The following is a 27,688-nucleotide window of genomic DNA, read 5'->3' on the forward strand; positions in this document are numbered from 1 at the left end:
ACCCCCTACCCCCATCTGCTGCCACGCTCTTGAGGTGCCAGGGCAAAAAGAGGAGCCTTGGAAGGGAGATAGGTGCTCTGCAAGTGGCGTATTAATGCACCAGCACTGCGGTCGAGCGTAACAGCTCTCAGCGTCGTTCCAAGCTGTTCCCAGAGTAGGGGTTATTCCCTAGAGGCTGTGCAGCTGGCAGTGCATTGCAATAAATAGCAACACAGCCAAGGTGCTTCAGAGGAGAGAGCCAGTGCGTGGAAGTCAGGCGAGCTGGGGTCAATTCCCATCTCTGCTACTACCTTCCCTAGCTGACCTTGGGCAAATCACTTTCCTGCTGCGTGACTCAGTTTCCCCAACTGTCTAATGATACCCACCCTCCGCTGAAATCTCTGGAAGAAAAGCGCAGTATGGTGCTAAGGGTTATTGTATTCAAGGATAACTTTTCTGGATTCATAGGTCCAGAGCCTTAGCCCCCCTGAAATTCACCGGGCGATGGTGATGTCTGCCCGCTGAGGACGTGACCCATTGATTGGACCACACTGATCATCTAGTCTCAGTGCCTGCATGACACAGGCCAAAGAATTTCCCCCAATAAGAAGCTCTGTGGCTTTCCTGGAGGCTGGATCCTCCATGCACATTCCCAGGCTTTGGATGCAAACCCCAGGTAGTACTGCCAGAGCCTACAGAGACCCTGGGCGATGCCTGGCAGTGCCCTTGTTGTGACGTTCCGCACAGGAAGCCCTGCCGCTCACAGGCATCGGCTGCAAAGTTGTTCCTCTTCCGCATGACCTGGAACGCAGAAGCCTTTGAGGTAAGACCCAGCAGAGAAAAAACAGCTACTGAACCGCCCATGGCGGGAGCTGAGAAGACACCAGACAACAATCCATTACCCTGGAATAGACCCCCGATGGGTATTGATGGAAACATGGTGCCAGGAGCATTCTTCCAGGCCCAGCTGCTGGCAGGTCTGGCTCACCGCCCAGCAACAAGTGATGGAGAAAAACTTCTCCCAGGGCGGCGGAGGCCCTGCTGCAGGGCCATGTGATGACGTCACAGAAAACCCCGCATCAGGGCTACGAGACGATTGTTGGGGGTACTACCTTAGTGCTTCAAGGCCCCAAGCAAGATCAGGAGCCCAGTGTGCTAGGCCCCATGCACACACAGCAAGAGATGGCCCCTGCCTGGAAGGACTTACAGCCTAAAGCAACATGACAGAGGGTGGGAGGGGAAACTGAGGCACAGAGCAGGGAAGGGACTTGCCCAAGGTCAGGCTGCAGGTCAGTGGCAGAGCCAGGAGTGACATTGGGTGATCCCAAAAAACTCTGGCTGGGTGAGTGATACACAGTGGGGCAGGATGCCAGCCCTGCTGCTGATCTAGCCATGGAGTAGAGCCTCCGCTCCCAGCTCTTTGCACGGGAGGAACAAAAAGCGAGCGTAAAAGAGGCAGAGAGGGACCCAAGGGATGTCCCAGCACCTTCCATAAACCCTACAAATGCCGCTCCCTTAGGCTAATCCGCTCACCCACTCACTTATCCCTGGGGCTGATAAAACGCCCATCGCTTTAATATCCACGCCCCCCGGAGGCTGAGGGCTCAGTGAATGCAGCTGTGGGAGGGGTTGGGGTTGATCTGGGCTGAAGGTAGGACTGGACGCTCTCCTTGGGATGATTCACCCTCCAAACCCCAGGAGATTCTGGCAGGGGTTCGAGCTGACTTTCCAGCTGCTCAGTACGTTTGCCAGGGCCACACGCTCCCCTTCCCGGCTCAGCGAAGGGGGGCCGTTATAACCCAGCAACCAGCAGCAAGGGGGTCAAGACACACAGAGCCGCCACACCTCCAGCTTCAATGCCCTGGGATCCTAACGTACCTGAACGGCTAAAGAAGCCCACCCCAGCCCCAGCTGCAGCAGGGAGGATCTCAGAAACTCCACCAGCTTCTCCCCTCTGCCAGGTGAGGGCATCTCCCAGGCCTACAGGTTTATATTCTCAGCAGTGAGTGGGGGAAGTTGGGTTGGGAGAAGATGGACCAGATCCACAATCAGCTGGAGCCCCCGTCTCTCCTACCTCCCCCTAGCAGCCCTGCTTGTCTCTTCGAAGAGGGCTCTTTCCAGACTAGCATGGCCGAGGTGCTCACACATACATCCTTCGCTTTGATGTAGCCATCTCTTCTTTCCTGCCTGCACAAAGCTGGGACGCCGAGCTACAGTGGCTCAGAGACTTGGGCTGGGCGGTGGGAAGAGAGGGGGGAAACATTCCCTTCCCCTACGCAAAGAACCTGCTTTAAAAATCTCCCAGGCAGGTGAGTCAAAGAGGTGACAACCAGGGTTGGGTTCACCTCCTCTTAGGACCTTGATGAGCTGCCGATGGGCCTCTTGGGCCCTGCCATGGCTCTGTTCGCCTCACTGCAGACAGATGGGGAGGAATGAGGCAGTTTAAGCTGACCGGGAGCAGGGGCTGTGTGGCAATGCATCCTCCCAGCAGTTCAGCTCAGCTGCGGGTAAGCAATCAGCATTCAGCAAAGCACCAGGAACCACTGGGGCCCAGTCATTTGAGAATCAGCAAAATCACACAGACCAATTGCAGGGCGATTGGATTGGCTTAAACTGCTTTCGAGCGGCTGTATTCCTGGCAGCAATCCTGAATAACCCCGCACAGCCCTGGCACGGCCCAGAGAGATGCCCACCCCCCGGGAAACCTGGCTCACGGGGGCCTTGACGGCGCGGGCAAAGGCAGAACCTATGATTCGGTGCTCGGGGGAGTTGCAGCGCGGCAGGGCTAAGGCATTTCATCAAGGTCGCATGGACAACAGCGCTTCCACTGCTGCTGTTACATGGATGGGGGAGTCCCACTTTTCCCAGCCTCAGAGCCCAGGAACGGCCAGACTGGATCAGACCAGCGGTCCCTCTTCGACAGTGGCCCCACACAGAAGCTGTAGGAAAGGACAGGTCTCTTCTTAAACCAAGGCCCACTAGCTGATGGGCGTGAACGCTGGCAGCAGCAGTGATAGAGGCACCGGGCTCTCACAGGAGACGCATCAGTTAAAGGGTCCAATTCTGCTGTCGGTCCCATCCGCTGGCCCCGTTGGAGCCCCTTCGGGGTCCCATCAGGACAGCATAGCCCAGTCCAGTCTTTAGGAATGAAGGTTACCAGCCTGAGAAGCAAAAGCCGCCTATTGATGTAGAGGACGGGCCAGCCAGCTGCAGGGAGCACAATGCCAGCTCGGCAGGCAGCGACCGCGCTCTCTCCTGGCAGCGGAGGAGGTGGATAACCCGACATGGCAGAGACTTGCCAGCCTCCTGGAAAGATTTCTTCTCTTTTTTTGGCCTTGCCAACCAGAGCAGAGAACACGGCCTCAGCTGAGGCGCTGGCCCGGGCCCTTCTCTGTTCCACAGCCGCTGATGGCAACTGAGCAGCGTAGTGCCTGTTGTCTCCCCCGAGACTGGCTCCCCTCCAGCTCTGCTAAAGATGGCCCCGGGGCAGGCTTGAGACCGACGGGGCCTGAGCTGGTGCTCCAGGACCTGCGCAGGCCGTGACGGGGAGAGGAGGGCCGTAGCGACCGTCTGCTGGGATGCGAAAGCACCACACAGGGGGATGTTGAAGGCGACTCCGGGTGGCGCGCTAGGGCGCAGGTAAGAAAAGGGGAAATGTGGGTGAATCAGCAGGAATATGTCTCCTGCTGCTGAGACCGGTTAGGCTCCCTGGGCGAGGGATGGAGCCCCATAGATGGAAAACGGCAGCTTGGCAAAGCACTGGGGAGTGCACTGCAGGGGACAAGCCTGCTTTGGAGAGGAACAACTAGAGGAGCCCTAACAAGTCTTTTCAGGCTCTGGTTCTGCTTCGCTGTAATGAAACCGGGGACAGCAGCAGCCTCCCTCCCGCTCAGGAGAGGAACACGTGGGGGCCAAGGAGTGACAACCACAAATGGAACTCAGCAGCCAGGGCAAGAGGTATCCACTTCTTGTCCCGTCCAACATCCACTGGAAGAGATACAGGCTCCTTCTTGATCTGCCAGGCCCTAGGCCTTGCACGTATGATAGGATGAGCATTTCCTTGTACTTGAGAGGGGACAGCTCCTCAACTGGCATTAATCAGCCCAGCTCCCGCAGGGCTGCCTAGCGGTTGGAGCACTAGGCTGGGTTCTATTCCTGGCCCTCCCACTGGCCTGCTGGGTGATCTTGGGCAAGTCACTTCCCCGCCTTCTGACTCAGTTTCCCCAACTGTAAAATGGAGATAATGATGCTGGGGGCCTAATTTGCAAAGTGCCTTGAGATCTACCGATGTAAAGAGCGAGGTGGCGTTATTATTAAGCTCAGTGGACTGAGATAGATTTACATCTGCTGAGTGTCTGATGTCAGGGTGTTGGTGTTTATCATGTGAGCAGCGTGAGGTTTATGATGTCCTCAGTGATTCATTTATTTGCTCGAGTTTTGTAAGTGATGTGAAGGGTAAGTACATTGGCAGTCGCCTAGCAACCGGGTCGGGTTTTTAATGAAATGTTTCGATGTCTTGTCTTTGGAACGGATAGATGGATAGATCTGCAGGACAGGAACTCCGAGTGGCAAATAAAAACACAAGGAACTTGGAATTGGCCGTAAGCAGACGGGAGGGGGGTCTCTGTCGAGCACAGCACAAGAAGACAGTGATGTGCTATTATTGGCCTCTTTCCTCTGAAGTTAGGTGAAGTCGTAAAAACCATCCTTTAAGATATTCCATCTAAAATCTCTCCTGTCTCTGACACCATGGGGAGTTCCATGATCTAATCTTGCTTAGGGCACCAGAGTCTCCGAGGCCAGTGCTGAGGTTTCAAGCCAGCTCTGTAATGCAAGATCATCTCTCTTTTATCACTTGCCACTGAACAGGAGACATGAACTGGGAATGATCTGCGTACTGCGCCCTTTGCGGCGATGACATTTACAACTTTGATATACGGACCTTTGAGACCAGGTTATCTGCACCCTGGAGAGAGGCTGCCAGGTTATCTACACCCTGGAGAGTTGGCGTCTGTGTGCCTCTGACATTCCTACCAAGGCAGAGGAGGTGTGCAAAGCTGACTACGGGTCCCAGCGTGCCATTCCTCACGGTGCTGACTGACTGAATGGACCTCTGTGTGCAATGGGTGTGAGCCGGCCGGAAAGGGGCCCCGATCAGGGAGGGAGCCCAGGTTAGTCTGACAGTCGGCAGACCTCTAGTGCCATCCTGGGAAAAGCAGGCCAAAAGGCGCACGAGTCCACGGCCATCATCCCCACTCCAGAGCTCCAGACACCGCTATATGCATGCATACACATACATATAAATACACACACACACCCCTCAACGCACACCTACATTCACATATGTAAACGCACACGCTCACACCCCTATGCACACACACTCATCCATATAAATACACACACCCCTCAACACACACGTACATTCATACATGTAAACACACACACTCACATCCCTATATGCACACACACTTCTACATGTAAACACACACACCCCAATGCACACACACACACTCGTATATGAACACACACACACACACTCCAGTGCACACATAGGGTCCGTTTACTCTGCATCTGGGAGCAAGCGTTGTAAAAGTAGCCGTGTAGCTCAGGGTAGCACTGGCGACAGCTCCAACTAGCCGGCCAGGGTCCCACTTGAGTTAATCTGAGTCCGACCCACAGGGTCCAGGTGGGTTTGTTCTCAGGTGACTAGCCCAAGCCACCCCAGTGCGACTTCTGGCTACACTGCTAGCTTGCTGGCTCGAGCCGAGCTAGCAAATGTCCATTTACTTGAGTTAGGAAGTTTGCTCCCACCTGCAGTGTAGATGTTTCCGCACACTCGTGCACGTAAACACACACACACGGGCTCCTATTCACACACACACACACTCTTATAAGCACACACATATATGCATAAACATACACCCCCTTAAGCACACATACATCTAAATGTATACACATTTCACACATTTACATTTACACATATAAAGGCAATCGTATCCCCCTACTCACATAGACATAAATATCTGTGTACGCATAATATGTATACACTGTCCTATGCACACAAACATATTTATACATACCCAGACCCCTACAAACACACACTGACACGCACTATTTTAGAAATATCTAAATGCCCTTTACACACACACACACACACACACACACACGTATCTATCCATCTGCACACGTGTAAATACATTCATACACACACACCCCTCCTGTAGATAAGAACATAAGAACGGCCGTACTGGGTCAGACCAAAGGTCCATCTAGCCCAGTGTCCTGTCTACCGACCGTGGCCAATGCCAGGTGCCCCAGAGGGAGTGAACCTAACAGGTAATGATCAAGTGATCTCTCTCCTGCTATCCATCTTCACCCTCTGACAAACAGAGGCTAGGGACACCCTTCCTTACCCATCCTGGCTAATAGTCATTAATGGACTTAACCTCCATGAATTTATCCAGTTCTCTTTTAAACCCTGTTATAGTCCTAGACTTCACAACCTCCTCAGGCAAGGAGTTCCACAAGTTCACTGTGCACTGTGTGAAGAACTTCCTTTTATTTGTTTTAAACCTGCTGCCCATTAATTTCATTTGGTGGCCCCTACACACCCCTAAACATAATCACATGACTACACACACCCCGTGGACACATATCAACACATACTTACACCTACATCGGTTCCTACACACCTACACCCATATAAATATATACTGTACCTTTTACACACACCCTTGCACAGGCACACACACAAATACAGTCACACACATATGTAAATATACACACATATGCATACAAGCACACACCTACACATATTTAAATACATGCGCATATAAGATACCTTCAAACACACGCATCCGACATGCATCCGACGAAGTGGGCATTCACCCACGAAAGCTTATGCTCCAATACATCTGTTAGTCTTAAAGGTGCCACAGGACCCTCTGTTGCTTCAAACACACGCATTCATTGTGCACTAAAGTCAATGGAACTTCTCTTGCTCCATGGGGTAACTTGTCCAGTACTGGACGTACACAGCCTGGCCAGGGAATACTGTTGTTCCTCTAGGCACCAGGAGCGGACAGAACATTGTCGACAGCTGTGATTCTAAATATTCCAGCTGCATCCTGCTCTCTGGCCAGACTACCACAAAGTAACAAAGCTCTCTTCTCTGGCTTCCGCCCTAGCTTCCAGGGAGCAGCCGCTTTGATGATGTTAATCTGAGCAGTTAAAATAAAAGATGAAAGTTGAATAAACGTATGAACTTACCAGCAGAGAAAGAGGCGATTCAACTTCAGGCATGGAATGGTTAAAGCAGGGAAGGTCTGTTCAGGGGACCTGGCTGATGCAGAAAAAATCTGGACTCAAAATCTAGGACAGGGCAAATCTGTTACTACAGAGAATTCTCTCCCAGGTGTCTGGCTGATGGGTCTTGCCCACATCCTCAGGGGCTAACCCATCCCCATATTTGGGGTTGGGAAGGAATTTTCCCCTGGGGCAGATTGGCAGAGACCCTGGGTTTTTTTTCGCCTTCCTCTGTAGCATGGGGCACGGGTCACTTGCAGGTTTAAACTAGTGTCAATGGTGGAGTGTGTGTATCTTGAAGTCTTTAAATCATGATTTGAGGATGTCAGTAACTCAGCCAGAGGTTAGGGGTCTATTACAGGAGTGTGTGGATGAGGCTCTGTGGCTTGCAATGGGCAGGAGGTCAGACTAGAGTCCATGTCTGAGGTGACACTCTGGGGTGATACAAGGGCATGATTGCATTAGGGCTATGGGGTGACATGAGAAAGGCTGCTCCCAGACACAAGGCAGGTATGTTGCAAGGAGATGATGTGCTGGACGAGGGACCAGGGAACGTTAGGTCCCAGTTTTCAGAGGTGCCGGTGTAACTCCTGCCAGAATGTGGGTGTTTGTCTCCCTGTCGTGGCCAGTCCACAGAAGACTGCTGCTTCACCCACAGCACCTGTGCCGCATGATTGCAGACATCCCCTAAGGGTGGGTCATTTTAGCTCCAGCCGTAGCAACTCATGCTTTTAGCCTGCTGGCATCGTAAAGTGGCCTTAAAGGGGGCAGAAATGGCCCCCTGTGCACAGGGCCTCCTTGGCCAGCGCAGAACTGGCATAAGGACCCTACCCTGCTTCCAGCCCCTGGCATCGGTGGATGGATTGAAGGGATCAGGGTATGGCCAGGTATACTGCATGATGGCTACTGTCTGCATCCCAGGGCCCATAGGTGGCTGTTTGAAATAAAGTGCAAGTTAGAGCACCCACGTGGTGAGAGCGGGGCACGGGATGGGCATCAGGACTCCTGGGTCCTATTCCCAGCTCTGGGATAAAATGTATGTGATGTTGCACTCCATATGCTTTATAAATAATATGTTTATGAGCGTAAATATGATGTAACTGGAACATGCTTTATGCAAAAGGTCTCTTTTAGGGTATCATTATAAAGCTTATAGTCTACTGAGTGTGTTCATCCTATTTGTATGACTGTATCATTCTTGTATCTGAAACTAGGAATATGAGGTCCTATTGTAATTATGCAAAGTGTGGGCCATTAATGGTGGTTTAGAATCTTGATGGCTCCCATTAACTAGGACAATTGATTGTAGATGTCTGTTTATTTGTAAGCCTTCCTGTATATGTGTGTGCCAGCCAGTGGGCAAGGAAGTCGCACAGGACATGTGACCATGTCACCTGATACTGGAATCCATCTTAAATCTGGTGCTTTTCCATTTAGAAGAAGGAGTGGAAACCCAGAGAGAGACAAAGGATTCCCATTTTGTGCCAAAGCTATAAAAGGGAGTGGAACAGAACAAAGGTGGAGGCCAGTCATGAGAAATCCCCTAGTTACCACCTGAGCTGGAACTAACAAGGATTGTACCGGGGAAAGGACTGGGCCCAGATTAGGAAGGAGTCTAGTCTGTGAAAGAAGCTTATTGGAACATCTCAGAGGGTGAGATTTTATTTGAATTAGTTTCTTAATGTATTAGGCTTAGACTTGCTGGTTTTATTTTGCTTGGTAACGTACTTTGTTCTGTCTGTTATTACTTGGAACCACTTAAATCCTACTTTTTATACTTAATAAAATCACTTTTATTAATTGACCCAGAGTAAGTGATTAATACCTGAGGGAGAAAACAGCTGTGCATATCTCTCTATCAGTGTTATAGACGGCAGACAATTTATGAGTTTACCCTTTAAGCTTTATACAGAGTAAAACGGATTGGGAGCTGGGTGTCTGGGTGCTGGAGACAGGAGTACTTGCCGAGCTGTTTTCAGTTAAATCTGCAGCCTTGGGGACGGGGTTCGGACCCTGGGTCTGTGTTGCAACCAGCTGGCGTGTCTGGTTCAACAAGACAGGGTTCTGAAGTCCCCAACTGGCAGAGAAAACAGGCTCAGAGGTAGCCTCAGCACATCAGGTGACAGTCCCAAGGCGGGTCTCTGTGACTGAACCCGTCCCAGTGTAATCTACTGGTTGGAGATGGCGAGTAACAATTAGGGCTCCTGGGTGCGGCTCCTGCCACTGACTCACGGCAAGGCGGGTGACTTTCTGTCTCTCGGTTTCCCTATCTGTGAAACGGGGATAATGACCCTTCTCTCTCCAGCTAATGACTATTGCCGGGGCCCCATTGAGCCACGGTGCGGCTGAGGGCTGAGCAGGCTCACGGCTGGTAATTACTATTATTATTGCAGCCTGCGCTGCTTCCTGTGGAGGGTGGGAACCGGGATGGGCCGGGGAGCTGCCAAGCGCCTTCGGAGCTGCTGGCGGAAGCAAAACAGGGCAATAAAGCCAGAGGAAAGAGCGAGGGAAAGCTCTGGGAGACAAAAGAGGCCAAGGCCTTGGCGGGGGGATGCTGACCCCGGCTCTCGGGCTGCATCGGCAGACAGGGGTGCAGGCACTACTGCATAGTGTGTGTGGGGTGGGGGGGGGGCGCTGAGAGCCATTGAACCAAGCGAACCCTATGTTGGAAACCACTTGGAGCCAGGGGGTGCGGCTGCGCCCCCAGCCCCAGCACCTAGGTGTGTGGAGCTGACACAGCTGGGGCAGGGGCCTCCTTGGTGCCAGCGCCTGGGCAGGGAGCCCAAAAGCCTGTTGGGGGGCAGCTCCCCCCACTTCTATCAAACCCCAGCTAGAGCCCGCCCCCGCGCCCGGCCCTCATTGGCTACTTTGTAGCTAGCCCTGCGCTGCCATTGGCTGGCGGCTCCGTCACCCCCCCCCCCCCCGCTCCCCCGACTTCTCCTTGAATTTGAAACTTTGGGCTGCGCTGGGCTCGGGTTACACCGCGGGGGGGCGGGCAGCGGGACCCGGGAGCGCTGCCTGGGGCTCGCCGAGCAGCCGCGGGACCGGGCTGCGCCTGGGAGGGGGGCAGAGAGAGCCCGGGGGGCGCGGCGGAGCCTGCGACCGGACCCGCGCCGAGCTCCGCCGTCGGGACGCGCATCCCCGCCGGGCCGGTGCCCGCAGGAGGCGGGTAAGTGCGGGGCTGCCGCGGGAGGGGCCGGGCTGGAGAACCGAGCCCTGAATAAAGAGACCCCCCCCGGGAATCGACAGGCGCAGCCCCGGGCCACGCGGCGGGAGTCTGGGACACCCCCCCCCCCCAGCTGAGCATCACCCTCCCGTCTGCCCCCTCTCCCCCCGCCAGGGCCCGCCCCCCCCCCCCAGCTGAGCATCACCCTCCCGTCTGCCCTCCCCCCCCGCCAGGGCCCGCCCCCCCCCCCAGCTGAGCATCACCCTCCCGTCTGCCCCCCCTCCCCCAACTGAGCATCACCCTCCCGTCTGCCCCCCCCCCCAGCTGAGCATCACCCTCATGTCTGCCCCACCCGGCCAGGGCCTGCCCCTCGCATCTGAGCATCACCCTCCCGTCTGCCACCCCGGGCAGGGCCTGCCTTCCCCCCGCCCCCGGCTGAGCATCACCCTCCTGTCTGTCCCCCCTCCCGGCCAGGGCCTGCCCCTACCTCCACTTTTCTTTCTCTCTCTCCCCTGGCACAAGACCCTAATGGACATCTCTTGATTCCTGCAGTACCAGCCCGTCCTGATCTCTCTCCCTTGTCGCTCCATGGCAGTGGGCATCTCCCCTCTGTGCCAGTGGTTGGCACGTGTCTCTCTGCTCTCTCCCTGAATCCATAGGCACCTCTGGGCTGTCCTTAATGCTGGCAGATCTCTGGGGCGGGCCATGGGGATTTCTCCCCCTGTCCCCATGCCAGTGGGTTCTAGGAATCCCCATCTCTCACCTCCTAGGAATCCGAGAGGGGGAAGCCCCATTGCACAGTGCTCCCCGGTGTAGTGTCTGAATACCTGCAGTAATGGTTAGATGCTCACTCCAAATGCCACAGACTGTATGGGTCAGGGAGGATGTTCTGGGGTGCTGCCTTGTTCCCCTGATTTATGACCCAATCCACTAATATTTCCCTGGCCCGGGGTAACTAAAGGGCCAGGGAAATATTGGGGCCAGGGTTCCACCCACCGCGCTGCACTCTTCTGAGCACCTGGCTGCTTACGTGGGCATCGAAATGGAAGTGGAGCTCTATTGAAGATCTGGTTCCAGGGGAGTAAACTGTGCTGGTGCCAAGCAAGAGAACTGAAGTGCGACTCCAGTCCAAGGGGCGACCAGCCTGTCACTGGGATTTGAGGAGGCAGTGATTGTTCAGAATCCGTTTAACTTATTGCCCCATGCCCTGAATGGCTTGATAGGATCGAAGAACAGAGAACAAAGCTCGTTCCTTGTGGTCTGTTGCCACTCAAGAAGGCGATCTTGGCGTCATTGTGGATAGTGCTCTGAAAACATCCACTCAATGCGTAGCGGCAGTCAAAAAAGCAAACAGAACGTTGAGAGTCATTAAGCAAGGGATAGATAATCAGACAGAAAATATCATATTGCCTGTATATAAATCCATGGTACGCTCACATCTTAAATACTGCGTGCAGATGTGGTTGCCCCATCTCAAAAAAGATATATTGGAAAAGGTTAAGAAAAGGGCAACAAAAATGATGAGGGGTATGGAACGGCTGCCCTATGAGGCGAGATTAATAAGACTGGGACTTTTCAGCTTGGAAAAGAGATGACTAAGGAGGGATATGATGGAGGTCTATAAAATCATGACTGGTGTGGAGAAAGTAAATAAGGAAGTATTATTTACTCCTTCTCATAACATAACAACTAGGGGCCACCAAATGAAATTAATAGGCAGCAGGTTTAAAATAAACAAAAGGAAGTATTTCTTCACACAACGCAGTCAACCTGTGGAACTCCTTGCCACATGATCTTGTGAAGACCAAGACTATAACAGGGTTCAAAAAAGAACTAGATGAATTCATAGAGGCTAGGCCCATCAATGGCTATCATCCAGGATGGACAGGGATGGTGTCCATAGCCTCTGTTTGCCGGAAGCTAGGAATGGGCGATAGAGGATGGATCACTGGATGATTACCTGTTCTGTTCATTCCCTCTGGGGCACCTGGCATTGCCCACTGTCGGAAGACAGGATACTGGGCTAGATGGACCTTTGGTCTGACCTAGTCTGGTCATTCTTATGTAAAATCAGTGGTGTTTTCTGCTGGAACAAGTGACAGTGTGGCATGATTTGTCTTCTAAAGCCCCATCCACCAGTTTATAAAAGCAGCTCAGTAGGGGAGGGAAAGGAGCCATTTAATTCCTCTCTAAAAGGATATTGCAGATTTAGAGGGGGCTCAGAGAAGGGCAACATGAATGATCAACGGCCTAGAATGTCTCTCCTCTGACGAGCGATTGAAAAGATTGAGACTGGTTGGTTGAGAGAGAATTGGACTGGGACTGAGGAGATCTGGGCTCTATTCCCAGCCCTGCCACTGGCCTGCAGGGTGACCTTAGGCATACTACTTCCCCTACTCTGTGCCTCAGTTTCCCCCATGTATAAAACAGGGGAATGATGCCGACCTCCTTTGTAAAGCACTTGGAGATCTACTGCTGTATAAAGCTCTGTAAGAGCTGAGGATTATTATTAGGACCACCTTAGAGAGGAAGCAGATAAGAGGGGGCTGTTATAAGATTCTATAATATAATGAATGGTCTAGAACTGATAGATTAGGAACATCTGTTCTCCCGGTCTTTGTGACACAAGCCTTAGGGGAGGCTCACTGAAATTAAAAGGTGGTAAATTCAAAACAGATGGACGGAACTACTTTTTCACACCGTGTATAATTAGACTGGGGAACTCATTACCACAAGAAGTCACTGCGACCAAGAACTTTGCAAGATTCAGAAAGAGACAACAAGTATATGTGAATTATCATCGTTATTGCCAATCATTTTGGAAGGGATATTACATTTCAGGGTTTAAGCCAGTCTCTAACTGTTAGAGATCAGGGTGAGATCAATGGTGAGAGGCAGATTACCCAACAGCTGCTACTGTGGGTTCTTGCACCTCTCACACTGTGAGAGACAGGCTACTGGGTGAGATGGACCTTAGGTCTTATCCAGTCTGTCTATTTCTTTGTTCCTGATCTCCTGAGTAACACCATATACATCTCTAGCGTCTTCCATTCAAGGACCTTAAAGCTCTTTACAAAGAACTAACCCTCTTAGTCCCTCTGAGCATCATCACCCCATTTTACAGATAGGGAAACTGAGGCACGGAGAGGGGAGTGACTTGCCTGAGGTCACCCAGCAGGTCAGTGGCAGAGCTGGGAATAGACCCCAGGGCTCCAGAGTCCCATTCCCTAATAACCACTAGACCATCAGTTGGCTTAAAAGCGAACTTATAAATGCAGCAACCCCAGAACACAGCCTGTAAATGTTGTTGTTGTTCATTATTTGCAATTCAGTCACACCTAGAGCAGGGACTCAGGACCCACGGCCCTTGGCGCAGTCCTGGCTTGTGCAATCTTATGTCAAAAAACAAGATGGGGAATGAGACCAACAGAACAGCGTGGTCAAGGCGGTAACAGTGAAACCAGCAAGAGTTGCACCCTGAGCTATGCAGGCTGCTTGTCACCTGCCCAGCCAGCCCCATTAGGCCCAATTTGGGGTGCACCTACCACAAGCCTCCCCCCCCCCCCCCCCCCCGCCTCATGAGAATTTTTCGTTGCTTCTAAAGTGGCTTAATATTCGCAATGATCCTTTCAAAGGCACAGACCCCGTCAGCTGGGAGCATCCATGTGCCAGTCAGCTGAGACGTCTCCGCATGGGGCGTGGGGGCTTGAAAGCTCCTTCTTCCTAATGAGCCTCCTTAATCACCATCCTCCTGAGCAAGGGCGGGAGGAAGTTGCTCCAGAAGAGAGAACTGCTGATCTGAGCTCAACAAGGAAGGGAGGGAGCCGAAAGCAAGAGAGATGCCTCAAAATAACTTGCCCCTCTGTATCCTTGCTCCATTCTGGGACAGAGCATGATCCACCCGGCCCCGCTTCCTGCCCCTCCCAGAGAATTATGCCCAAAGTTGGAAGGATGCTGCTGTGATGGGAGCAAGCGCTCTGAGGGTCAGTGGAAAGGGACCTTAAGGTGGACGGAAGCACCGCTTCCCTCCAAGAATCTCCCCTCCCTGTATTCAGGGAGCTTTCCCAGCCAGCGTAGAACTGGCCTACAGGCTCTATGCTGGTCCTGCTCCCTGGCCCTGATGTAGGGGCAGGTTGGGGGCACAGCCAAGTGCCCTGTATCACAGCTAGTCTCTATTCTCAGGGCCCGCAGAGGGCTGTGGGAAGGGGAATGTAAGTCAGAGCAGCCCCAGGGCTTCTCTACTGGGACCGGGCGGGCTCCTCTATGTTTCAGAATACAGGGAGTGCAGTGGTGACATAAAGCTTCCCTATCTCCAGTGCAGGAACGGAGTAACTGAGGCTCAGGCTACAACAGGGCACGTTCTGTCCCTGACCTCAGATGCCCCAGGAACCTCTCTGACTCCCTCTGTTGAGTGGCAACGTCGTGTGATCCGTTCCCAATCCCAGGCATCACTGCCATGATATTCCAGAGCAGGGGAAGGCGCGGTCCTTGAGATCTCTGCATACAGCCTTTTCCGGGGGAAGCTGATTGGAGCCCCAGTGATCAGAGTGCCGGCTCACCAGGCAGTTCCCAGCACTCTGTCACCCAGGTGGTACGTGAATAGCTCAGATCTGTCGCGGGTTCTTATCCATTTGAGCGGTGAGCCCAGAGCCGGATCCAGGGTTTGGGTTCAGGGCCATCTCTGGTTTTTGCTCCAAGTTGGCTATTTACCAGTCGGAGCAGGGTTATTAGCGACTGTGGCCTATTCCAAAGAAGAAACCCTAAGAACTATTTCAGACGGCTTCTGGTTTCCGCCCTGCTGTGTCTGTTGGCTTCCTGCCACTCCTAATCAGTTCCACGCTTGGGAGCAGCGAGGGGCCGACAGGGGGCTGGCGTGCTAATAGCGGGAGTGGAGTGAGTGCTGAGAAGTGCTGTTTGGGGGATTCTGTGAAATGAGTTGGCGAGTTCTCAGTCCGGTTCTGAACAGCCAGGTGTCCAGCTTACAGCAGTCACAGCTGCATTAACCGGCCCCTGGCTGATGGGCCTCAGCAAGAGAAACCAAAGAACATCCTAGCCATCTGAAACCCCGGAGTATGCCCCAAGCCATGCTGGTGGCAGGGGGACCTTCCATTGCCACGGCTGGGTGGCTAATTAAAGGCGCTCAGAGCTCTCTGCCGCAAAGGGTCAGGAACCCCAAGGGCCTTTTACAATAACACATTAGCGCTTCCCTTTACGCTGCATAGCCACCTGTCCCCTAATCAACTCCCCCTGCCTGGCAGGGGCCTGCACATGGGACGGTTGGGGGCAGAGCAACGGCAGGGGTGAGCCGCAGGAGGCCTGGCCAAGGCAGCCCTGAGTCAGGCCAGTTTCCTGCTGTCCTAGCCCTATGCTCTTGGGGCCTGGACTGAGGCCTCCCCAACTCGTTTCACAGTATCCACTGAACAGTGTTTCTCAGCCCCTCTGGGCCTTGCAGCAGGCCCAGCTTAGGCCAGGCCTGGCTTGCACCAAGAGGGAAAACAGCCCGTGTTCCCGGACTAGAGGAGTCCCACGTCTTCTCCCCTGGTCCTGGCCCCACACTGAACCTTTCACTGTAAGCCCTTTGGGGAAGGGGCCGTCTCTTTGTTCCGGGTTTGAACAATGCCGAGCACCATCGGGGGCCCTGACCTACGACTCCAGCACCTCTGCAGCCGGTAATAACAGCACCACGCCGGCCCAGTGTCACTATAAGTGGGATAGGCCACCGCTGTGTGTACACATGGCTGGCTCACCGGATTCCTGCCTCCTTTGTCAGGGAGAGGGGCTTTACACAGTAGCTTCCGTCTCCTTCTCCTCCTCGGACCCGCCCGCTCTGTACACAGTCTGCCTCCCAAGACTTCGGTCGCTTGGCTACTGATCAACTCTTACATTTGGCCACTTCAGGAGAACTGCAAAGGGCCCGGCTTGTTTCTCGAGCAGCTGGTAGATGTTAGCGAGGAGGCTGCTGGGGAAGGTGTAGCTAGCAAGGCTGTTGGCGCCCATGGCAACGGGTAACAACAGCGGCTGCAGGAGATGAGGTACCTCTTTAATTATTTATTCCCCCACCCCCAAACGCCACTAAAAGTCAGGCCTGGGAGGGAGAGATAACAGTGCTGCCAAGGGCATCTGGAGTTGGCTGATGTAGGGAGTGTTACCTAATGGTTAGAGCTGGTGACTCCGTGGTCTTGCTCTGTGTGGTTACGTCACTTCACTCTTCTCTTTCCCAATCTTTAATGGTCGTATTAACGCCTCCCTGGGATGGCAGTGAAGCTTAATTAAATGACTGTCCGTTAGCCGCTCTGAGAACTGCTGGGTGGTACTGCAGGGCAGAGCCATACGAAGAGAAACGGAAGAGAAGGACAGTTGTTGAAATTCCTTCACCTCTTTACGGAGCCCGGCTGGCTTGCCCCAAACGCGGGCAGAAGTTTAAATGTGTGTGTATTGGGGATAGCCCTTGTGCAGCTCTGCTCCGCTTTGGGATGCCCTCTGCACAGGGGATATTCCGCGTACTTCAAGGCCAGGATGGCATAAAGGGGCCTCAGTGTAACAGAACCACACCTAAGCAGGCTGCCTTGCCCCAGTGTAGACAAGATAATGGCACAGTGAAGCACTGCGCACCGGATTGCTCTGCTCCTGTCAGGCTCTGGCATGACACGCTGCTCTCCAGCAGACCCAGGTTAGGCCCTTGGGTGGCGAGGCGTTCCTGCCAGGTTTGCTTTCCACCGCGCTGGCAGGGAAATGGTGGAACAGCTGAGTTCCAGGGCAGCCAGGGAGCATCTCGACCCACACCACATTCATCTCTGGTTTCCCAACCAGCTGGACAGATGCCGCTCCCGCTGTCTAACGCACCCTCTGAGCGGAGAACTTTCGCACCAGAGGAAACTTTTGACGGCAAGTTATAAATCCAGGCAAAACAGAGGGGGGTTGAGGGGGCTTCGACGGGTATGTGAACGCGTCCCTAACAAGCGCTAGGAGGAGGAGGTGCCTGCCTGCTCTCAGCGCCTCTTTCCACATGCTGTAGGCTCTCTCTCCACGCTGACCCATAAATTATTCAAGTGCCTTTGTGCTGCTCTATGAAATATTCATCCCGCCATCAAGGGAGCGGTGGGTGGGTGTTCGGCGGGAGAAGGGGAACGGCTGACAGTTGCTCCGGTAATTGAGACCAGCATCGTCGGGAGTGGAAGCAGTGCAGGTGTGCAGCGTCTGGAAGAAATGGGGGGGGGGAGAGAAGTGAGGGGCAGAGTGGGAAATAATCAATCCTCACCTCCGCTCCCTTCCCAGCTTGTGGAATGGGAGGGGGCCGGACTCAGGCTCCCAAGGGAGCCGTGCTAATAGCAGAGGCCCCTGGGAGGACAACATTGCCGGAGTTGGATGCAGCGCGGCAGATTGGCTCCCTGCACACACCTGTATGTGTGTTTTGCCTAATCCCTTTCAAATGTCACCAGTCTCCGCTGGGTGCTGGCAGGATGACAGTGTTTTCAGATTCACGAAGCGCCCGTTTTCTGATTCGTCGCAGGGGGTTGCTTTTAAACAATCGGGGCCTGATTCGGCCCTCGCTTCCGCTGGTAGCTGCGGGAGTTATTCCTGATGTGCACCACTCTTGGGGAGGAGATCAGGCTTTGTCTCTGTTACATGTACCCACAGAGGAAGGCTTGTGTCAGCATCTCAGGAGCCAGGCGGGACTGGGGGAACCATGAAGCTGTCACCGGATGTGCAGAGGTTACCATGTGCCATGTTTACGGGTGAACTGAAATGTTCGTATGCCATTGCGGTCCTGTGGTGCGCGTCCTCCCCAATGAAAGGGTTAAAACTCAGACCTGGTCTAAGTGGCTGCCACACTGCGGAGGTCAAGGGAGGCTCTTACTCCCGGGCCAGGCCCTGTGTGTTTGATCAGCCAGGGAAAGTGGATTCTGATGCTATGCGGTTTCTAGCTTAGTGTTCCGTTGGCCAGGTTGCGGCTGTCACTTGAGATCTGGGGGTGGCATTTGGTGATGCTCTCTCCGCTGCACGCCCTTCAGTTAAGCTCTTATTAAAACTCAGTTTGTTTTTTCCTCCCTGAGAGTTGCCCTCGCTGCAGAGCGGCAAAACTCACTCTGCGTCAGGTGCCAACTTTGCATGTGCAAAGGAACGCGTTTGTAACTGCCCTGTGTTCAGAGCCCCTTTGTGAGAGCTGGGGAGGGGCTCTCCGTGGTTTGGGGCCGAGAGGAACAGGTACAGAAAGGATTCTGTGGATGAACAGTGTTCGCTGGATTTATCTTTGCCCACAGCTGGGTGTATCCGCTGGCTTCCCCCTACTCCCCATGGATAGTTCGAGCTTCTTGTTCTTCCCTTTAAGGCTTTGCATGAAGCCACTTCTGCTTATATCCCCGCTGAGGTCTCTGGCTACTCCCTGTTGCTCTGATGATGAATCCGCCTGACCACCCCCTTCTCCCACCCTGGTCTTTGTGCCTACTTCCATGGTCACGCCTGAGGCGTGGATTGCTCCAGATGCCTGGCCCTTCCTCATTCCAATCCCTCCTATCGCCAGGCCCATCAGCGCTCACGTCTGGCAGTAAAACCCACTGAATCAAAGCCAAAGACATGCTTCAATGCAGGGTCATGTTGGTGGATCAGCATCAGCGAACCGATAACACAGCTCATGCCATCCAGCGAGGCCAGGAAAGCAGCTCACTGCTCTGCTGTCGGTAGCAGTGGCGGCATCCTCGACGGGGAGAGAAACTGAATCCTGAATTTGGGCACAGCAGATTAAAACATGCACCCATCTTGCCTTGGAAGATCTATATGTATATTAAGGTACTTGCCTGGTCCTCATCACCATAGTATTTGAGCACCTCACCATCTTTATTTATCCTCACAACACCCCTGTGAGGTAGGGAATTGCTATTTCCCATTGTGCATATGGAGAAACTGAGGCACGGCAATGCTTGCAGCATGGGTAGGCATCTTGAGCTAGCTGGATAAAGATAGCAGTGCAGCTGCTGAAGTACAGTCCCACCCAGGACCCTAGGTATTGTCCCAAAGAGCCAGGTTGCAATATCCACACAGAGCAAGACCATGGAGTCACCGGCTCTAACCATCAGGTAACACTCCCTACATCAGCCCTAGCCCTGGCCCCTTTGCACCCAGGCCTTTGACCCATCTACATCCTTCCTGCGACCTCTTGGTGAGTCGTGACCCACTGCTTGGGAAGCAACCCTGTGCAAAGTGACTTGGCCACAGACTTTCTGCGTGACCTTGGGCAAGCAGAGAATTGAACTTCAGTCTTCTGCATCCTAGGAGTGCAACCTAGCCACTAGCCATCCTTCCTCAGGGTCACGTTGAAGTGTCAAGGCTCCCAACTGCAGGAGAGAGCTCTGAGAGAACTTCAGGTGTCCGGAAGAGATGGGAAAGCAGAGACGGCTGCAGTCTTGGACGCTGCATCTTCAGCCCCTTGACCGTCACCCCATCCTTCCTCTTGACAGATGCGGAGCCTTGCTCCATTTCCCACAGTCGTGTCACAGAGCGAACTGCACTTTCAGAGGCTGTTGGGGCTTTTTTTAGAGGTGTTTTCAAACTCCAGCAGAGCTGGAAGCGTGAGTGACAGGAAGGAAATCTAACTTGTGCTGGGGCAAAACTGCCTCTTCCTCTGTCGGCTGATAAAGCAGCGCCGCGGTGAACAATGGAACGAGGAGGAGGCTCTGCCTGACGGGCTTGTCTGAGCCGGAAAATGTCTCATTTGAGGGAAATCTCCAGTCACTCGTTAAACGGTAGCGTCTGCCCAATGGGAAGTGAGCCATGTTTCGGGGGGCGGGGGAGCATGTTGAGAGGATAGTAACAGATTAGCAGGAGAGAGGGGTTCGGCACGGAGGGAAGGCATATGAATTAATTCATTCATTCCCCAAGTCCGGGATGATGCTGCCAAGTCCCATTTAGAGCCCCCTGGCATGGAGTGATCCTTAGAACTGGATGAACCAGGAGCAGCACGGCTCTCTGGAGAGATTAGACTGGCACTGGAGAGACCTGAATTCCTGGCTCTGCAGCCAGCCGGCGGGGTGACCTGAGGCAGATTGTGCCTTGAGACGCAAGGGAAATGAGCAACAGAAATGAGAAGAGGTTTGGAAAATGTGACCTGTGAGGAAAGGTTGAAAAACTGGGCCTGTTTGCCAGGGCCACCAAGAGCGGGTTCAGGCCCCGGTGAAAATTTTTTTTGGCCCCCCAGCAAGGGCGGACCAGCTAAACAGGACCGACGAGGGGGGCGGGGAAGCCGGGCCTGGAATTTTTTCAGGCTCCCCAGCAAGGGCGGACCGGCTAAACAGGGCCAACGAGAGGTGGGGGAAGCTGGGCCCCCTTCCGGCCACCGGGCCCCGGTAATTTGTATTGGCTTCCCCCCCCTTCACCCCTTGTCGGCCCTGCTGTTTGCTCTAGGGAAGAGAAGGCCGGGGGGGGACGGACATGGTTAATATGTAAAAGGTTGCTATAGAGAGGACGGTGACCAATTGTCCTCTGTGTCCACTGAGGGTAGGACAAGAGGGTGTCACCTTAGTTTGCAGCAGGAGAGACAGGTTGGATATGAAGGTAAACTTCTAACTCCGAGGGTTGTTAAGCTCTGGAACAGGTGACCTAGAGGGGTGGTGGAAGTGTTTAAGAAGAGCTTGGACTAATAACCCCTGTCAGGGATGGTCTAGGTTTACTTGGTCCTGGCTCAGCGTGGAGGGGCTGGACTAGATGACTTCTCAAGGGCCCTTCCAGCCCTCCATTGTAACGATTCCATTTCTCCCCGTCTAAAGTGCTTTGAGATCTGTGGCTGAACAGAGCTATGTAAGAGCCAGGCATTGTTAAATTAATAATGCGAGGGAGTGTTGTGTGGTGTCTGTTACCATGGTTGCTTACAGGGCTGTATGGGTGTTGCAGGCTCTTTAGAGAAGGTTCCCTTTGCTGGGCATTTCCTTGTTTTTAAAGGATTGTGTGGGTGGACGTTGTACTTGGTCAACCTCAGCTGACAAAGGTTTGGGGTGTGGGAATTTCTATTTATACGGGTGCCTTTCATGATCCCAAGGCGCTTTGCAAACTGCAGGCACACAGCAGCATTGAAATGCAGCCACCTCTGGGGTGAAGCCACCAGCAGGATGGATAAGGCATCAACAGGTTGGAAGGAGCAGAAATTTTGGGCGAGGACAGGGAGGCAAAGCCTTACTCTCCCAGAAAAGACCCTGGGAAGTGTAATGTCTGTGCAGAGCAGAGAGGATCACAGCTGGTAAGGTCGCATGCTCTAAAATGTGCCAGATTCATTTTCTCTTCTGTCACTTGTGTTCAGTTCTGCAGCCTGTGCTCTGCAGGAAGTCAAGCTAGATTATCAAAATGGTCCCTTTCAGAGCTCAGCGTCAGTTTGCTCTGAAAGGACAAATGGATAAGTCAGCCCCACGTCTTTTAGGCAAAGGCCTTGAGCTGTGACCAAGGATTTTGGAAGCCCCAGTTTTTTGGGGGTGCTCGGTTTGAGACACCATAAAGGGGCCTGATTTTTCCAAAGTTCTGGGCACTTCCAGCTCCAGAGAAAGTCAGCCCCCGTACTGCCGCCCACACCCCTGATCGAACGGCTCGGTTTCTCTCCCCCTTGCTTTCTCCTCTCTCGCAAGCGGCCTCTGTCGATACCAACTTATCTCTCGTCTGCCTGTCGGGCAGAAAACGAGCCTGTCCTGTTAGGAGGATGCCTGCAGCTTCAGCATTGCAGGCTGTATTTTTTCCATTTCTTTATTAGTAAAGAGAGAGCCCTCAGCTCCCGACTCACGCTGTTAAAATCAATGTTTTCACATAAAAGGAAATACTTGCAAACCTTTGTGTTTCCAAAGGGCTGTAAATAACGCGGCGTGGAACATCTTGCAACAGTACCAGTTTTGACTGCTCTGTTACTGCTCACTTTAATTTATACCCTCCTTAAGCCTGGGCCAGCCTTTCCGTGAATGCCCCCTATTTGCAGGGGTTTAGAACTTGCAATGGAAAATTCCCGGTGGGCTGGAGCTCGGTGCGCTGGCTCCCACCGGCACCTTTGTCATCCGACCTGAGGCAGCTCTCCTGCTTAGCTGTATTGCTACCAGTTGAGGAACTGATTCAGAGTCACCAGTTCTATTAGTTGGACTGTTGTTCCAATGTAAACCCTAGGATGACAATGATCTTGTACCAGCAGATCGAGGGACGTGATCATTCCCCTCTATTCGGCAGTGGTGAGGCCTCACCTGGAGTACTGGGTCCGGTTTTGGCCCCACACTACAAGAAGGATGTGGAAAAATTGGAACGAGTCCAGTGGAGGGCAACAAAAATGATTAGGGGGCTGGAGCCACATGACTTCTGAGGAGAGGCTGAGGGAGCTGGGATTGTTTAGTCTGCAAAAGAGAAGAAGGGGAGGGGGGATTTGATAGCAGCCTTCAACTACTTGAAAGGGGGTTCCAAAGAGGATGGATCTAGACTGTTCTCAGTGGTGGCAGATGACAGAACAAGAAGTAATGGTCTCAAGTTGCAGGGGGGGAGGTCTAGGTTGGATATTAGGAAACACTATTTCACTAGGAGGGTGGTGAAGCACTGGAATGGGTTCCCTATGGAGGGTTCCCTTAGAGGTTTTTAAGGTCAGGCTTGACAAAGCCCTGGCTGGGATGGTTTAGTTAGGGATTGGTCCTGCTTTGAGCAGGGGGTTGGACTAGATGGAGTTCTAACCCTGATATTCTATGAATGGTCTAAAGCACCTTCCACTGGATGATCTCAAAGCACTTTATAAACCTGAGCTCACTATCTTCCCCTCATGTCAAGTAGGTAAGTATTTAGTCCCAATTTACAGATGAAGAAACTGAGGCATGTTGAAATGAAGTGACTGGCCCCTGGTCACCCAAGGAATGTACGGCAGAGCTAGGAATGGAATCACGGTCCCCCTAACTCCATATTCAGTGCTTTAACCACTAGACTATGCTCCCTCCTTTAATCACAATCTCTGTTATTGTGCTACAAACAGCAGTATGCCCCATGTAGAGGTCACAGGACTAGGAAGCAGGAGACCTGGTTTCAATTCCTACCACGCACCTTGTGCCACTCTGTGCCTCAGTTTCCCCATCTGTAAAATTGGGATAATGATACTGCCCTCCTTTATAAAGGGTTTGGCGATCCACAGTTTAGAGTTAGGATTTATAATCCATAGCACCTGTGTCCTCATTCCCTGCCCCTGTTTGAATGACTCCATTTCCACCAACCAGTAAAGCCATCTTAACCCCAGTTTTGATGTTACTCAAAACCTTTGAGAGGTGCGTTTTCAGCAAGGGCTAGTGATTCTGGGGGCCACCTGGAGACCCCTTAAAGGGGCCTGACTTTCAGAGAGCAAATGCCGAAAGCTTAAAGTACAAATATTAAAGAGCATGATTCCGGAGGGTAAAGGTTTGAAACTGGATTATTTAGAAAAAGGAGACGCTGAAAATGCTTCAGAGCAATCGACTTATTAATGGCTTCACCCCAGTGGCCTGGATTACCTTCCCATCCCATATGATCTGTATTATCATAGTGCCTGGGGAGTGCTTCTCATTGACCAGGACTCATTTGTGCTAGGAGCTGTACAAACATATACAGCCTCTTATGTGGTGTGCCTCATATACACGCAATGGCTGAGCCCGCTGAGGCCAAAGCCCCAGAATGACTTCCCTCTCAGCAGAGCTTCCCCGAAGCCAGTGCTGTAATTTTTGCCCATCAGGTCAACGCAGTGAAACACATTTTTATTTATTGTGTTACAACAGCAGCTAAACCCTCCAACCAAGGTCAAGGCCCCGTTGTGCTAGGTGCTGTAGTGGCAGTCTCTGTCTCTTACAGAGTCTTAGTCTCTTACAACCTAAACAGACAAGGGGCGGGCAAAAGGAAGGATTGTTACCCATATTTGACCAATGGGGAAACTGAGGCACCGAGCGAGTCAACGACTTGCCCACGGTCACAGAGCTGGGACTTAAACACAGATCTCTTGAGCCAATGAAAGCGCCAAATCAAATTTGTTCAAATTCAGCGTAATCAGGTCCTACTGTATGCAAACAGTTGCATCACCAACCTGCTTCTCTTTCCCAGCTGTCCTAACACAAGAGCTTGTAGTTATCATGGTCTGCCGTGTGTTGCTGTTCCAGGCAGGATGAAGCCCAGCACCTGTGTTGCTTCATTCACTTGTTTCGGTCTCTAACACAATCACTGGCTAAGTGGCTCGGTTTGTGTGCTTGAGTCCTAGGCAGGTCTTGTCTGTCTCTAGGTCTTTCTCTTGCCTGAATTGCTGCATTCATCTGTGTGTAGCTTTCAGCTAAGCTGATAACCTTGCTTATGAGCACCTCACTTCTTTCTTCCTTGGCGGGTTTGCAGGAATCAAATTCCCCTCACGCAGCGCCGGTGGGGCGCGGCAGGAGAATCGGTCCCTGAGTAATGGTGAGCGCAGGTTATCATCCAGCCAGGAAACTGAATGGGTTCCAGAATCCAAACTCTGGCATAGCAGGGAGCCGGAGAAATAGAGTGCTTTGATGTACTTTGACAAACACAAAAGGAAACCAGCAGGAGTGCTGCTCTCTGGCAGGTTGCAGGGACTGAACAAAATTATATCTGCAAACGTGGCTTATAATGCTATCCGCTCTCTGGGTGCGAGCTGTGCTGTGCTAAAGGGCCGCTCACCTGCCACACGACCAACAAATGTCACGTGGGTCTCCCCCTCAAAGAAACGAGCCAGATTTTAAGGCGGGCACGTTAAAATGGGTGCTAAGTCTTATTCTGCGTAGGTAGCAATACAGATCCCAGGTGGGAAGACAGTAATGTAGGTCTAATGGGCCTTTCCAATGTACGCAGTGCATCGACCTTCCTTTGATGTTTAGGGGATTTTATTCCACAGTAATACCTAGCCACTAAATTACACCTGATCTCAGAAAGGGGGAAAGAACCCAGGAGTCTTGGGTCCTAGTCTCCTACTCTGTAAACCACGTGCCCTCCTAAAGCGGAATACAGACCCCAGGCGTCCTGATGCTCAGTCCCTGCCTGTTCTTCCCACTAGACCCTCCTCCTATCCCAAAGCTGGAATAGAATGCAGGAGGCCAGATTCCCACCTTCCTCTGTTCTTAGCCCAAGATGCTTTTGTGTGTGTGCACACCTGGGCCAGGAGGGGAGGGATCATTACTCCAGGGCAAGGGTTGAATCACATGGTCCTGTTTTGTTTTTTCCTCCCTTCCAGAGAAGATGGACACCTTCAGCACCAAGAACTTGGTTCTGCAAGCTCAGAAAAAGCTGCTGAGCAAGATGGCCTCCAAGACCATGGCGAACATCTTCATTGATGACACCAGCAGCGAGGTTCTGGACGAGCTGTACCGGGTCACCAAGGAATTCACCCACAACCGCAAGGAGGCCCAGAAGATCATCAAGAACCTGATCAAGATCGTCATGAAGTTGGGGGTACTGTACCGCAATCGGCAGTTCAGCGCCGATGAGCTGCGGCTGATGGAGCACTTCCGCAAGAAAGTGCACACCCTGGCTATGACCGCCATCAGCTTCTACCAGATAGACTTCACCTTTGACCGCAGGGTCATGTCCAGCGTGCTGAACGAGTGCCGCGACCTGCTCCACCAGGCTGTCAACACCCACCTGACGGCCAAGTCCCACTCCAGGATCAATCACGTCTTCAACCACTTTGCGGACTACGAGTTCCTGTCGGCGCTGTATGGACCTTCTGAACCCTACCGCACCCACCTGCAGAGGATCTGCGAAGGGGTCAACAAAATGCTGGATGAGGACAACATATGAACCAGCAAACACAAGGCCTGAGAGCAAATGTTTGGCTCTTTGCCGGACTCTCCAGGCTGCATTCTGGTAGCCGTGAATTCAACGGCAAGACGTCTGTTGTTCTCAGTGGGGTCAGGCCTTCTCGCTCGCTCTTTCTCCACGTTGCGAAATGTCTTGCTCTTTCCTTTTTTTCTCATGAAGACCAAGGACCCTTCACTTTCTGTCTAAATGAGGTTGCAATCTGCTGCTTGTCTTAGTAGCCGGAATCTCTTCATCTCACTTTAGCTCCCTAATGAAATTAAAATGAGACAAAGCAGCTTCCGTCTCTACCCTACTGGGGCACAACCACACCGAAGGCGGGGTTGTTTGTATGAGTGAAACTGGAGAAAATGCTCTTTTTTGCACTGGCTTGATATCTCCCCTTTGGAACCCAATCCAGTGTCTATAACCCATCAGAGGCCAAGCCCCACAGCCCATACACACTGTACATGAGCTCTCTGTTTAAAGGTCCTTGGTCTCACTGTATATATTTTTATCCACCAAGTGCCCTTAAACCCGCAATTCAGAGTCCAAGGTGTCCTGCTGGAGCAAAATCTCTCTCACTTCTAAATCTATTTTCATTCTGGTGAGGGGTGAAACCCACTACGTCTTGTGTGTAGCTTTTTTTTTTTTTCTTGGTTAAGATTAATTCAAGCAGAGAGCATGGAGGAGTGGTTCAGGTGTCCTGCCACTGCCAAGATGTAAGGCTGTCTATCCTGAAGTTCAACCATGCTGGCTGGGTTTAAACACAGTTTCCCTGGCCAGCGTAGAAAAGGATGAGCCATATTCTAAATGCTTTACAAATCCATGCTATGGTCTAGCACCCCTAGGCCAGGGAAAGTGCATTAGCACCTTGCAAGCAAGAAGTGGGTTGTTGTGTTTACCTCACTATTGTCTCCTGGGAGGCCAAGATATGGATAGTGGGAGAATCTCACATAGGGATGGACCCTGCTTGGATGGATCACCCCACAAGTAGAGTCCTGCATGGATACAAAATTGGTATCCACATCCGCAAATATGGTCTGCAGATATAAAGTGGATTTCTACAGATTTGCAGGGCTATACCCATCGGGTCCCAGGATGGGGAGGGACCCTCTCCCTTCTGACTGAGAATGGTGGAACATTATTTTCTGTCCATGTTCCTTTCCCATAGGGGAAAAGAGGAGACTGTATTTTCAAACCAAATAGCAAATGTGCACTTTCCTCCTCAGCCTCTGAAATCCGAACTGAATTTCTCTGTCGTCACCCTCTCTGGCTGATTATATCAATGTAATTGTTTAGATTTGGTCCTCTGGGACTTTCCCTAGTATGTCGTAGGTTGGAAACAACGTCTTAGATTCCAATAAATTAAAAAAAAAAAATGTAGCCCTGGTGAATAAATAAAGTTGTATCTTCCACCTGAGCACAGTACAGGGTTTGGTTACCAATTCTGTAAGTAACCAGGGTGCATTGCTGGCAGAT

At 52.4% G+C, this 27,688-nt stretch overlaps 1 protein-coding gene and 1 long non-coding RNA gene across 7 annotated transcripts in view; one reads left to right on the forward strand and one right to left on the reverse strand.

Moving 5' to 3' along the window:
* The window catches only part of LOC128828743 (uncharacterized), a 45,479-nt gene extending 38,155 nt beyond the window's left edge, over positions 1–7,324 (reverse strand). For both annotated transcript variants that reach the window (XR_008443228.1, XR_008443227.1), the window contains exon 1: positions 7,249–7,324. This is a non-coding gene — a long non-coding RNA (uncharacterized LOC128828743). The remainder of the gene's footprint in view (positions 1–7,248) is intronic.
* Positions 7,325–9,587: 2,263 nt separating this feature from the next.
* On the forward strand, positions 9,588–27,629 carry TNFAIP8L1 (TNF alpha induced protein 8 like 1). Of its 5 annotated transcripts, none has more exons than XM_054013664.1 (2): positions 9,588–9,655; positions 25,644–27,629. In XM_054013664.1, exon 2 carries the CDS (start codon positions 25,649–25,651, stop codon positions 26,207–26,209), a length of 561 nt encoding a protein of 186 aa, XP_053869639.1. In that variant the 5' UTR covers positions 9,588–9,655; positions 25,644–25,648; the 3' UTR covers positions 26,210–27,629. The 5 variants fall into 5 exon arrangements, with proteins under 5 accessions (XP_053869639.1, XP_053869640.1, XP_053869636.1 ...); XM_054013665.1 differs by lacking the exon at positions 9,588–9,655 and adding an exon at positions 10,272–10,453; XM_054013661.1 differs by lacking the exon at positions 9,588–9,655 and adding an exon at positions 20,172–20,190.
* Positions 27,630–27,688: the final 59 nt, after the last annotated feature.

The sequence above is a fragment of the Malaclemys terrapin genome, chromosome 24 (genome assembly GCF_027887155.1).
Source record: "Malaclemys terrapin pileata isolate rMalTer1 chromosome 24, rMalTer1.hap1, whole genome shotgun sequence".
Lineage (NCBI taxonomy): Eukaryota > Metazoa > Chordata > Testudines > Emydidae > Malaclemys > Malaclemys terrapin.